We start from the raw sequence: 14,082 nt of genomic DNA on the forward strand, positions 1-14,082 counted from the left end.
CCCCACCCACACCTCCACCACCGACCCCACCCTCCCTCCCACCGGCGCACCCCACAGCCACCCCCTTCCCAGGTGGATCGGTCCTTCCACTGGTACCATCTAGGGGTGATGAAGCTGCTGAAGAAGCCTAAGCCACGCTCCCGGAGCCATGGATGCCCGAGCCGGCACCTGCATCCCCGTTGAAGCTACGATGATCGCAGAGGACGACCAGGGTCCCCGATCGACTAATTGCTTCATTCTGACTGTAAATAATTACTGTAAATAGTTGCGACATGTAACGAGGCAAAACATTGTGCTAATGTATACCGGGTACCACCATAACCTCAACCTCTACCACTGTATAACGCGAGACCACCACCCCCGCCGGACTCTTTTTTTTTAACAGGGGGTGAATGTGGTAGTCGGTATTAGGGGTATTAAGGTACCCTGAATAATGCTGTAAGACCATTGGTGTGAGACTGCTATTTCATTGGTGAAGCCTGCCTGCTGGTTCCGCCCAGTAAGGCGGAGTATAAGAGCCTGTGTCTCCCCAGCAGCTGCATTCTGTGCCTGCGCTGCTGGGGGAAACATCTAGTACAATAACGCCTTCAATTGTCTCCAATCTCGCTTCAGGAGTTATTAATCGAGCATCAAGTATTTTTTTCAAGAATGTTTTAATGGGCAACAATGCTTCTTGAAATCACTACAGCTGTTCACAACCTTTGGCTCCCTGTCTCTTTCCCACTCAAAGCCGATGCTCCTCTGATGTATCCCCAAATCCTTCCTTCATTTGCAGAACTCTTGGAATACTGATTGCATCTCTTTAATCTCAGTCATCCATCTTCTTCTAATCAAGCTTTTATTTCAATTTGATTTCAAGTCTTATTCTGGCAGCTTGTTGGGTCTACTAGTCAGCCTTACTGTCCATCACAGTCAGGTCACCATCCTGACGCATTCCCATATAGTTCTGTAGTTCTGTTCTAGTTTTTATAGCACAATGATGAGGATCTCTATTCCAGTGTGTCTTGTGATGTTCTGTCTATTCTGAGAAGTGAGAAGTCTATTCTCACTGTGATCAATTTCAGCACACAAGGTCTGTAAAGTTCAAATTATTAGTAACAATGGTCATAGACATGAATGCACACTTTTTTCTTTATTCGTGCTTTAGGCTCCTCCAAAGTAATGGGTTGTAAAAAAAACCTGCACTGAACGAGATTTTAAAAAAATCACTATTTGCTTAACATGTTGATAAACAGCCCATCAGTTAAGCTAATACTGATTTCTTCACCTCTTTCAGCACTAGTGCTGTTTATCATACCTGTGTACTCGTAACAACATTCACTCGTGTACAAACGGGACTCCATCCAAATGAACATGATTAATAGGATTGTTCAGACAACTTATTGGAATGTCAAGACTCTTCAGTGCACACGGTTTGGGATTAGGTTATAAAGTGTTTGGAACATAATGAAGAGCGCTTAGAGATGTTTAACTTTATCAGTTTTGATCCCCATTTTGTGTTTTCAGCCGGTTCTCTACTCTTCTTCCGGGAATAACTTTAACCTGATTATTTTTGCCAGAAGGACTACACTCAGACATGCACAGTGGACGAAGAAGCAATTCATCTCAAATGGAAAATGACTTTTGTCACTATTCAAAAGACATGGCAAACCTACTTGATTCCGAGTGGAATTTTTCAGTCAATTAAATCATGTATTCCTATTCCCAACTTCCATTTACTTTGTAAACTCGCAGGACTCAGTTGTCGAAATGTGCTCACTTTCCTCGCTTCCAATATCTGACAAAGTTTTATCCCCACCAGCACAATTAGAAACTTAGAAAGCAACTTAAAACTTGCAGTATTGCTTTGACTTTGGTTTAGTTCAGTTCTCAAAGGGTTAATATCAGCTCCATTTCAACATAATTAGTGTCTTTGGTAGTTAGCAAAAAGGCCTCTGCATCTGCGAGTTGAAGAATATTAGACATTTACAATTGTTTCTCATCGATGAACAGGAGAAACGTTTTCTAGGCAAACAGTAACTGGAATGTAGAAGGAAATACATTTATTGGAGGATAGATCGGTCTACTGTGTGACTGTTGATCAACACAGAACTGTCCTTCAGTAACATAGCCAGTCAAGTCAGGAATGGGATGAGTGATATCCTCGTTTGGCATTGTCAGGATGGGGAACGGTGTGATGGAAATATTCCTGCCCTCTAACTGCCACAAATGGTGGTCAGATCGGTATACATGTAACCAGGTAAACATGAGGACCATGCAGTTTGTCGTCCATCTGGTACTCCATACTGGTTAAGAATTCTAGCAGGGGTGTGCTATACATGGACAGGAAGCATTTGCAGTGGGCAGATCATGATGTCTTACAGCCTCTGAGACTGATCTGACACAAGTTCTCGAAGCCTGGATGGTGCAGGTCCATTAATGCCCTGTTCTAACCAACCACAAATGTACTGGAGCACTACCACCTCCCCCATTCCCCGACAATTCCCCCCAAATAGCATTATTTAAAGTCACTAAAACTTTCAGATGAGGGGCTGGATTCTCCGCACCCCGACGCCGAAATTGCATCCGGGGCGGCGAATCCATTTCCATGCATGGAATCGGGACCGTTGTCGGTTCCTCGATTCTCCGGCCATCAAAAAGCGACGTACCCAGGAAGTACGACATGCCACGTATCCCCTACCTGCGGCCATTGCTGGAGGTCCACCCCGCCATTCTCCGCCCCCGACTGGCCGAAGTCCCGACAGCAGAGCACGTGGAGAATAATGGCAGGATCGGACAGAGTCAGCATGGATTTAATCATGCTTGACAAATCTACGGAAATTCTTTGAGGATGTAACTAGTAGAGTTGATGAGGGGGCGCCAATGGATATGGTTTATTTGGACTTTCTGAAGGCTTTCCGCAAAGTCCCACATAAGAGATTAGCGTGTAAAGGTAAAGCGGGGTAGTGTATCGAGATGGATAGAAAACTAGTTAACAGACAGGAAACAAAGAGTAGGAATAAGCGGGTCTTTTTCCAAATGGCAGGCAGTGACTAGTGGGGCACCGCAGAGATCAGTGCTAGGACCCCATCTATGCACAATATATGTTAATGATTTAGATGAGGGAGCTAAATGTAATATTTCCAATATTTCCAAATTTGCAAATGACATAAAGCTGGGTGGGAGGGTGAGCTGTGAGGAGGCTGCAGAGATGCTTCAGTGTGATTTGGACAAGCTGAGTGAGTGGGTAAATGCACTGAAGATGCAGCATAATGTGGACAAATGTGAGGTTATCCACTTTGGTAGCAAAAACAAGAAGGCAGAATGGTTATAAATTGAGAGCGGGGAGTGGGCAGTGGGACCTGGTGCCTCGTACACCAGTCACTGAAGGTAAGCATGCAGGTGCAGCAGGCGGTAAAGAAGGCAAATGGTATGTTGGCCTTCATAGCGAGAGGATTCAAATAAAGGAGCAGGGGTGTCGAGCTGCAATTATACAGGGCCTTGGTAAGGTCACACCTGGAATATTGTGTTCAGTTTTGGTCTTCTTATCTGAGGAATAATGTTCTTATTATAGAGGCCATTGGTCAGAATTGTATTTGCTGGAGTTCAGAAGAATGAGGGGGTTCTCATTGAAACCTATGAAATTCGAACAGGACTAGACAGGGTAGATGCAGGAAGGATGGACCTGATGGTGGGGAAGTCCAGAAGCAGGGGTCACAGTCTGAGGCATTTAGGGCTGAGACAAGGAGAAATTTCTTCACGCGGAAAGTGCTGAGCCTGTGGAATTCACTACCACAGAAAGCAGTTGAGGCCAAAACATTGTATGTTTTCGATAAGTAGTTAGGTATTAGGTATAGCTCTTGGGGCTAAAGGGATCAAAGGATAATGGGGGAAAGCGGGAACAGGTTACCGATTTGGATGATCAGCCATGATCATAATGAATGGTGGAGCAGGCTTGAAAGGCCGAATGGCCTACTCTTGCTTTTATTTCCAATGTTTCTATGTTTACTCTTTGATATGCCACATCATTTGATCCCCAAACAGGCGCCGGAATGTGGTGACTAGGGGCTGTTCACAGTAACTTCATTTGAAGCCTACTTGTGACAATAAGCGATTTTCATTTCATTTCATTTCAGATGCTGCCGAAAGGCTGGGTCTGCAAGTGCTGTCATGGATTTGTGACTACCTCCATTCTGAGATAGGGTGGACTTCAAACTAAGCACAATTCGTTCTGCTAAGTTAGAGTGGAACTCCTCCATACTCCTTGGCAGCAACAGGACAGCAACAAGAGGCTGTCGGCGGGCTTGCCATTGCATAAACATCTTGGTGTGTGTGTGTTCATCAGCATTCGCCTGTACGCCACCCCATAAAAATCCTCATCTGAATTCCCTGAGCAGCCCTGGTTTTGACCTTCCTTCAAGGCAGAATTCTTGTTCCACTGATGCTGCCAGGCCTGCTGAGTATTTCCAAAATTTTCTGTTTTTACTTCAGATTTCCAGCATGATAATTGATGAGGGTGTGGTGCACTGAGCGGTGTGAGAAGTTGCTGGTGCAGTGGGCATGAGATGTCCTTTGAAGGTGCATTTGCTGACCTTCTTCACCCTTGTAAGGTCATCGAAGGTCTTGTGGCATTCCTCCTAGGTCCTCGGAGGCAGACTCCAAGAATTGACCTCCCTGGAAACCTTGCACCCACTCCCGTCTGAGGATGTTCCTTGAGGGCCTCCTGCTCCCTGCGGAACTATGACCGCTCTCCTCCTGTTGACGTCTATCACTTAGGCCATGCTGCGCCTGTAAATCTCGGAGTCTTCGCTCTTCCAAGGTGCCGCATTTCTTCAGCTTCTACTTGAAGCCACTTGCTCAAAAGGTAGTCAGCAGCATCCTCGCGCTCATGGATGAAGGTCCCCTTAAACAGATGTCAACAAGCTGGACACACATGCTAGACATGCACGCTGCTAGACCTGTACCTGAGCATTCAGCCAACTGCAGCATGGGTCACACTCACTGAATGCTATGATAATGGGAACGAGGAGACAGTTCGAAGTGTGTGTGCCGCCTGCTCCAACAGGACCGCCGTTTGCAAATTGTAATCCCCGCACCTGAAAATGAAAGCCATCTTTGTTTTTATGAATGTTTCAGTCTGGTACTCCAAGATAAGCTGCTTCTCCTTGGTTCACCTTGTTTTTCTGGTGTTCTGTTTGCTATGCATTGTGTGTTTGCACTGGACCTACCCAGTTCTGATGGAAATCTGCTGCCTATCCCTAGAGTTAACCTCACCTACTTAAATTTCATAACTTTAAAAAACAATTTTACTACTTTCAATTCACCCTTTAGTATCCAATCTTAAATAATCTCTTAGGTGCTTTAGAAATCAATTTGAATCAAATCATTGGCTCACAGGAGTGTTATTGAATAGAAAAGTAAACTGTAATTTGATCTGTTAAATATATGGGATTACTTCAGCTTTTTTGTGACTTACCCGTCTTCTCATTTTTCAGTTTCACACTTTCTTGACCAGGAAGACAAGGACAAGGCCCTTTGCATCTCAAGGTGATCGTCTTATGTGAAGAACAAGCTTGATAATCAAGTTTACACTGTAATCAAAAAACGTAAAAGGAATGTTATACAACGTGGTCACTTCCTCTGAACCTTCACCATAGGTAAAAACAGCCTAGAAATTTTGAGCGGGCCCAAAAACGGGCAAGTCGGAGGCACAGAACTCATCCCACCCAATATCAAGCCTTGGGCTTCATCAGCACCTGGTCCGTGAGCTGCAATCACCTAATGGCTGCCCCCCAACAGCTCGCAAGAGAAAAGGACTGGAAGATCAAACTGCTGCGATTTCAGCAACGGCTCTCAGGTAAGTTCTTAAAGGGGAAAACCAGAAGGAGGGCAATCGTGAGGGAGATAGTGACGCCTAAATGGGCAGAGGGTATTAATGATTGGGATGTGGTTGACAGAGATCTGTGCAATGGCAACTCATTTGTTGAGAGATCAATATCATGATCAAGAGTGTTATTGGGATACTAAGGGGTGGCCTTCTGGGAGGAACTTTTCCCAATTAAACAAAGACACTATTCATTCTGGCCCAACATTAGTTCGCATGTAAACCTAATTTCCAGTACATGGCTTGCCTGGTGCTGGCTTTGAGCACAGGACAACCAATGTCACAGAGGGGTGTCAAGCATTAAATCCTTTATTTAAATATGAACAAGACCCAATGCTGCTTTCAGGTATGGACCCTGGACATTTGCCTGCACCAATGTGGCAATCGGCACATATCTAGCTCGTTATGAGTGTGGGTTTCTTTCCCATCATATTTAGTGCCTGAAAAACGGACATGGCGCCACCCAGTTTGTTGGCTTATAGATTATTTATAGCATGGTAGAAAGTTCTTCGACTGCTCAATGTCTCATATATACACACAACCAGAACCCTTCAACTCAGCCTCTCTCAAGAATTTTATTTCAACTGTAATCCTCACATTGTTGTAAAGGCCACTGCACATCAGTGCTGAAGTTGCAACATTAATCTAAGGTCAACCTGACACCAGAGAAATATGAAGGATGAATCTCGCACATCTTGGGTTGGATACAACTCGAGAATTTTCTTAGATTTCTCAAAGACAGTTTTAAACCAACACAGATTTTGGTTAAATATTTAGAGAATGCGGACACTCCTATCTGTCCCACCCTTAACATTTCACCTGAAATTTCTATCACATTCTTCTGCTGGTGCACAACTATGGTGGGACAATGTACGTAACCCCAGAAGCTCTTTGTTGCAGAAATGCTCCTCACTGCTTGGCTGTCTGCAAGAAGGTGCTTGTGCATGAGAAAGGCCACTCGCCCATCCTAAATCATCCACCCAGAGAGACCTTAAACTTCCCCATTGCCCCATCTACTTGTTTCATAAATAACTCCAGGGTTTTCTCCTTTACCACTCTATCCAGAAGTCAATTTCAAATGTTAGTCACACCGTGCATGGAATAAAAGATCCCAATATCAGTCCTAAAATTACATTTCATCACATGAAATGAGTGCATTCTTATCTTCCACAATATTCTGGATCATGTTTTCCATACCATTTATTCTCTATAGAACTCCATAGACTCCAAGGGCGACGCGGTGGCACAGTGTGGGCGACATGGTGGCACAGTGGTTAGCACTGCTGCCTCACTACTCCAGGGACCTGGGTTCAATTCCGGCCTTGGGTGACTGTGTGGAGTTTGCACTTTTTCCCCAAGTCTGCGTGGGTTTCCTCCGGGTGCTCCAGTTTCCTCCCACAGTCCAAAGATGTGCAGGCTAGGTGGATTGGCCATGCTAAATTGCCCCTTAGCGCCCAAAAGGATAGGTAGGATTACTGAGTTACGAGGATAGGGTTAAGCGAAATGAGGTGAATAGCGGGAGAGGCCAAAAACGAGATCCGCGCCAGGCAGCAAACAGTTTACGATGCAGCCGGCCGGCTCCTGTAGACGAAATCGGGATCTCGCCGTAGCAAGAGGAGAAACTAGTTAATAACAGTTAAGCACTATTTCCATACAATTAACAAGAGCCACCCCATATCCAATGGCCTCCCGTGATTCAGCAGCCTCCCTAGTAAGTGGTCATGTTGGCGGCGATTAATAGTCCTTTTGAAAAATGTAAACCTGGCGGAAGGGCTTCTGTGGGGAGCCGAGAGGGTGAGAAGCCATCTTTGCTCCCAGGCAACGAGCCCAGGGGTGCTGGACTTGGCACCCCTTGCGCTCAGCGGTGGGTGGGGGACCATCGGCTGGGGTTGGGGGCCCTCTGTAGGGGTGGGTCACCATGGGATGATGGGGGGGGGGGCGCTGGGGGGGGGGGCAACTGGCTGGGCAACCGCGTGCAGCATCACCATGCCATCCCCTCAATCATGTGTACCCATTCTGGGGGCAAACCTTGTCCCTGCCGTCTGCCCCACCGACCACCCATAACCCCCATTGACTTCCGAGGCCTGTGGCTGGGCGGGGTAAAGGCTATTGCTCATAGGGAATTGGTAATCATGGTTAAGTGAGCACTTATCACAACCTAAGTGGATCCCTGTGGGTGGTCAGACTATGTAGCATCCCAATCACACCTTGATACCTGGACACTGTGCTTGAACACTGCGGAAGAAAATACCACACATGCAGCAGCCAACATCCGAACACCCAGGTGATGGGGCACAGCTCCACGGTCCCGGCGAATCAGCTGGCGAGTCTTCATTTGCGATGAGAAGCTCTTGGTGCCTCGGTAAGTGGACTAACTAACGTTTAATAGCATTGCCGGTTTCGCTGGGCCGAGTGGCGGTAAGCTCACGACAGTTCCCGCTCGCTACCACACTTGGAAATGTTTCCGGAGAATTGCGCCCATACTTTATTCCACAATGTTCATCTGATTATTACATAAACCTTACTCTCCAAAATAATAAAAGCTGCCTCTGATGACGCTGCAACTGCAGAGCGTGCACTGACCACACATGCAGTCTTAGTGCTTGAGACTTTATAGCCGGCAACACCCCAGCTGTTTGTCCACACCAGAGATGGCACAGATCAAACTCAGCCCAAAGTGAACACCGTTTTAGTTGCCTCCTGCTCATCACCCTGCTCACTGCCTCACTCGCCACCCCACTCCCAACCCCTCACTGCTCCTTTCCTGAGTCTTCACTGCCTTGCTTGCAGCTGGTGGGGTGGTGAGTGGGAGAAGAGCGGAGCAGTGAGCGGAGTGATGAATAGGGTCTGGGAGCAGGGAGGTGAACAGGAGCACAGAGAGGAGTAGCAAGGGCTTGGGAGCTGGGCAGCCAGAAAAACAATGAGGGATATGTGATGTGGAACAATAACATCGGAGGGGGAGGAACTGCTCATGCATCAGTTCAATGTCAGTACTGAGTGAAAAATAACAACATAGAGAAGTTACCATTGGGCAGAATATTACGGGGACAGACAGACCAATCACTGGAAGTGCAGACAGCATGGAGCCGACCTCCTCCACACCAGCCTGCCCTGCAGCCATGATGCACTGCGGGTAGGTTAATTTGGGGCAATGTAGGACTTCCATTCCTCACTGGGGTGTCAGTCCCCCCCTCGGCAGCTGACAGCCAACTGAATTCAGTCAGTCCATCAGACTCTGCAGTACCAGGAGCGCAGTGGTCATCACAGCTGGGACTGCAACCAGGAAAAAGGCCCAATGGATCCCAGAAACAGCAAAGTCCAGCTTTTGGACAGTGAGGGTTGGGCAGTTTATGAAGCGGCGGGGGGGTGTTTAACGGAGCAGGTGGGGAGGAAGAAAAGGGGAGGGGTACAATCTGAGGGAGAGGGGCTGTCTGCATATGCAAAGGCACCCCATGAAATTAATAGACCCCCTTCCTTCCCCGCTTTGAAAACATTTTTCAACATTTATGGCAGCATATTATCGGGTCAATTGGCTTGTTAACAAGTTCAATTGACTCTGGATTATTTATTTGAATATGATAGGCAAGCTGATTTTGAAGCCCACCCATGAGCTTGGGGGGTGGGCAGCAAGCTGGTGGGGTGAGTACCTGCCCTGCCGAAAACACACTTGACAGAGGCAGGCAAAATGCAGCCCATTGCATCTGAAGCTGTAAGGGGTTTGAAAACTTACTTCATAAAGACATAGACATAGAATTTACAGTGCAGAAGGAGGCCATTGGAAAGAGTACCCCACTTAAGCTCACACCTCCACCCCATACCTGTAACCCAGCAACCTCACCCAACCCCTTTGGACACTAAGGGCAACTTAGCATGGCCAATCCACCAACATGCACATCTTTGGACTGTGGGAGGAAACCGGAGCACCCGGAGGAAACCCACACAGACACGAGGAGAACGTGCGGACTCCGTACAGACAGTGACTCAAGCCTGGAATCTAACCTGGGACCCTGGAGCTGTGAAGCGACAGTGTTAACCACTGTGCTACCATGCCGCCCTTTGAGATTCATTCACTAATTATTTACAGTACACTAGTGGGCCACAACTTCTGAGTAGCATTGGAAAGCAAAGGTCTGCTGGAATTCATAGAATCCCTACAGTACAGAAGAAGGACATTCAGCCAATCAAGTTTGCATCGACTCTCTGATAAAGCACTCCACCTAGGCCCATACCCCTGCCCCATTCCCTTAACCCCAACTAACCTTTTGGACACTAAGCGGCAATTTAGCATGGCCAATCCACCTAACCTGCACATCTTTAGACTGTGGGAGGAAACTAGAGTACCTGAAGGAAACCCACACAGACATGGGGAGAACGTGAAAACTTCAGTTACCCAAGGTCGGAATCAAACCAAATCGAATTAGTAGCAAAGATCAGTGGGAGACTAGAGGACTGGGAAATCTTTTGGGGGCAACAGAAAGCTACTAAAAAAGCTATAAAGAAGAGTAAGATAGATTATGAGAGTAAACTTGATCCGAATATAAAAACAGATAGTAAAAGTTTCTACAAATATATAAAACAAAAAAGAGTGGCTAAGGTAAATATTGGTCCTTTAGAGGATGAGAAGGGAGATTTAATAATGGGAGATGAGGAAATGTCTGAGGAACTGAACAGGTCTTTTGGGTCGGTCTTCACAGTGGAAGACACAAATAACATGCCAGTGACTGATGGAAATGGGGCTATGACAGGTGAGGACCTTGAGAGGATCGTTATCACTAAGGAGGTAGTGATGGTCAAGCTAATGGGGCTAAAGGTAGACAAGTCTCCTGGACCTGATGGAATGCATCCCTGAGTGCTAAAAGAGATGGCTAGGGAAATTGCAAATGCACTAGTGATAATTTACCAAAATTCACTAGATTCTGGAGTGGTCCCGGCGGATTGGAAATTAGCAAAGGTGACACCACTGTTTAAAAAAGGTAGGCAGAAAGCGGGTAATTATAGGCTAGTGAGCTTAACTTTGGCAGTAGGGAGGATGTTGGAATCTATCATCAAGGAAGAAATAGCGAGGCATCTGGATGGAAATTGTCCCATTGGGCAGACGCAGCATGGGTTCATAAAGGGCAGGTCATGCCGAACTAATTTAGTGGAATTTTTTGAGGACATTACCAGTGCGGTAGATAACGGGGAGCCAATGGATGTGGTATATCTGGATTTCCAGAAAGCCTTTGACAAGGTGCCACACAAAAGATTGCTGCATAAGATAAAGATGCATGGCATTAAGGGGAAAGTAATAGCATGGATAGAGGATTGGTTAATTAATAGAAAGCAAAGAGTGGGGATGAATGGGTGTTTCTCTGGTTGGCAATCAGTAGCTAGTGGTGTCCCTCAGGGATCAGTGTTGGGCCCACGATTGTTCACAATTTACATAGATGATTTGGAGCTGGGGGCCAAGGGCAATGTGTCCAAGTTTGCAGACGACACTAAGATGAGTGGTAAAGCAAAAAGTGCAGAGGATACTGGAAGTCTGCAGAGGGATTTGGACAGGCTAAGTGAATGGGCTAGGGTTTTGCAGATGGAATACAATGTTGACAAATGTGAGGTTATCCATTTTAGTAGGAATAACAGCAAAAGTGATTATTATTTAAATGATAAAATATTAAAACATGCTGCTGTGCAGAGAGACTTGGGTGTGCTAGTGCATGAGTCGCAAAAAGTTGGTTTACAGGTGCAACAGGTGATTAAGAACACAAATGGAATTCTGTCCTTCATTGCTAGAGGGATGGAGTTTAAGACTAGGGAGGTTATGCTGCAATTGTATAAGGTGTTAGTGAGGCCACACCTGGAGTATTGTGTTCAGTTTTGGTCTCATAAGAACATAAGAACTAGGAGCAGGAGTAGGCCATCTGGCCCCTCGAGCCTGCTCCACCATTCAATGAGATCATGGCTGATCTTTTGTGGACTCAGCTCCACTTTCCGGCCCGAACACCATAACCCTTAATACCTTTATTCTTCAAAAAACTATCTATCTTTATCTTAAAAACATTTAATGAAGGAGCCTCTACTGCTTCACTGGGCAAGGAATTCCATAGATTCACAACCCTTTGGGTGAAAAAGTTCCACCCAAACTCAGTCCTAAATCTACTTCCCCTTATTTTGGGGCTATGCCCCCTAGTTCTGCTTTCACCCGCCAGTGGAAACAACCTGCCCGCATCTATCCTATCTATTCGCTTCATAATTTTATATGTTTCTATAAGATCCCCCCTGAATTTCCTCTGCACACCCTCCAGTGCCAGTACGTCCTTTCTCAAGTAAGGAGACCAAAACTGAACACAATACTCCAGGTGTGGCCTCACTAACACCGTATACAATTGCAGCATAACCTCCCTAGTCTGAAACTCCATCCCTCTAGCAATGAAGGACAACATTCCATTTGCCTTCTTAATCACCTGTTGCACCTGTAAACCAACTTTTTGCGACTCACTTACTTGAGAAAGGACGTACTGGCACTGGAGGGTGTGCAGAGGAGATTCACTAGGTTAATCCCAGAGCTGAAGGGGTTGGATTATGAGGAGAGGTTGAGTAGACTGGGACTGTACTCGTTGGAATTTAGAAGGATGAGGGGGGATCTTATAGAAACATATAAAATTATGAAGGGAATATATAGGATAGATGCGGGCAGGTTGTTTCCACTGGCGGGTGAAAGCAGAACTAGGGGGCATAGCCTCAAAACAAGGGGAAGTAGATTTAGGACTGGGTTTAGGAGGAACTTCTTCACCCAAAGGGTTGTGAATCTATGGAATTCATTGCCCGATGAAGCAGTAGAGGCTCCTTCATTAAATGTTTTTCAGATAAAGATAGATAGTTTTTTGAAGAATAAAGGGATTAAGGGTTATGGTGTTCGGGTGGGAAAGTGGAGCTGAGTCCACAAAAGATCAGCCATGATCTCATTGAATGGCGGAGCAGGCTCGAGGGGCCAGATGGCCTACTCCTGCTCCTAGTTTTTATGTTCTTATGTTCTTATGAATTAAAAGACTTTGACGCGCACTTATATGGTCTTGATAACTACGCTGAAATCTCCGATGACTAGAGCTGCCAGGGGCCTGCATCAAAAGAGTCCTCGCAGCCCCCAGTGCAGTCCAGCTGCGCGGATTCAAGGAAGTCACACCTTTTTTTTCTGCACTTGCTAAAGGGCCAGTGAAATTTTCAGGCCAAGGAGAATGTAAGGGGCTAAATAAGTGGATGGGAATTGGGTGCTTGGGAGGGTTGGGATAGAGTTGAAGATTGAGGTGGTGGGGAGGGTCAAAGGGTTGTGGAGGAAGTTCGGGGTGGGGGTGTCGGAGGTCAAAGGGGGTATTTGGGTGGGGGCCGGAGGTCAGGGGCGTGGGGGTCGGGGATGTGGGGCATGAGAAGGTCAGAGTTGTGGGGGTGGATCGTGCCCACAGATCCTGGGAAGGTGGGGGGCGGGGGAGAGGAGGTTGCGTTGAATCAAATCCGTGGGTCAGGGTGGGGCCGTGTAATAGAATCCCTACAGCGCAGGAGGCCATTCAGCCCATCGAGTCTGCACCGGCCCTCCGAAAGAGCACACTATCTAGGCCCGCATTCCCGCCCTCTCCCCGCAAATTGGTCAAGGCCAATCCACCTAATCTTTGGACTGTGGGCGGAAACTGGAGCACCTGGAAAAAACCGACACAGTCACGGGGAAATTGTGTCAACTCCATACAGTCACCCATGGCCAGGATTAAACTCGGGTCACTGGCACAGTGAGGCAGCAATGCTAACCACTGTGCCACCGTGCCAGGTTGACTCTGCAGGTCAGAATGCTGGGGGAAACCGTGGTGGTGGTGGAGGGGGGCTTAGTTGGTGGTATAAGGGTGTTCTGTGGGGTGTCCGAGGTGTGGAGGGAGTTCTCTGGGGTGGTCAGTCTGGGTCTTTACAATTGTTACCCAGAAGTTAGAAGAGATTGTAATTCTTCTAACGTTTTAGGAGTACCTATTAGCATAACCCTGGCAGAACCATTAGAAGTTCGCGACTTAAATCACATTTTCCAATGGTTCCTAGAGACTGCAATTGTCCAGAGGAAGTCAGCACTTATTGGCAATTGCCATGCAAACTCCTACCTGTAAACGATCTGAGATTGGTTCCCCAGTTCATCTTTGGGGTAGCTCCCAAATCCGACGCAAATGAGCTTGGAAGTCATGGTCAACTATTTCACACATCACAGT

The 14,082-nt window shown here is 46.7% G+C and overlaps 1 protein-coding gene across 2 annotated transcripts in view; it reads right to left on the reverse strand.

Moving 5' to 3' along the window:
* Nucleotides 1–14,082, reverse strand: part of LOC140426984 (testican-1-like) — a 959,619-nt gene that overhangs the window by 174,907 nt on the left and 770,630 nt on the right. For both annotated transcript variants that reach the window (XM_072512339.1, XM_072512338.1), the window contains exon 6: nt 5,456–5,570. In XM_072512339.1, coding sequence (XP_072368440.1) covers nt 5,456–5,570 — 115 coding nt within the window. The remainder of the gene's footprint in view (nt 1–5,455; nt 5,571–14,082) is intronic.

The sequence above is a fragment of the Scyliorhinus torazame genome, chromosome 7 (genome assembly GCF_047496885.1).
Source record: "Scyliorhinus torazame isolate Kashiwa2021f chromosome 7, sScyTor2.1, whole genome shotgun sequence".
NCBI lineage: Eukaryota > Metazoa > Chordata > Chondrichthyes > Carcharhiniformes > Scyliorhinidae > Scyliorhinus > Scyliorhinus torazame.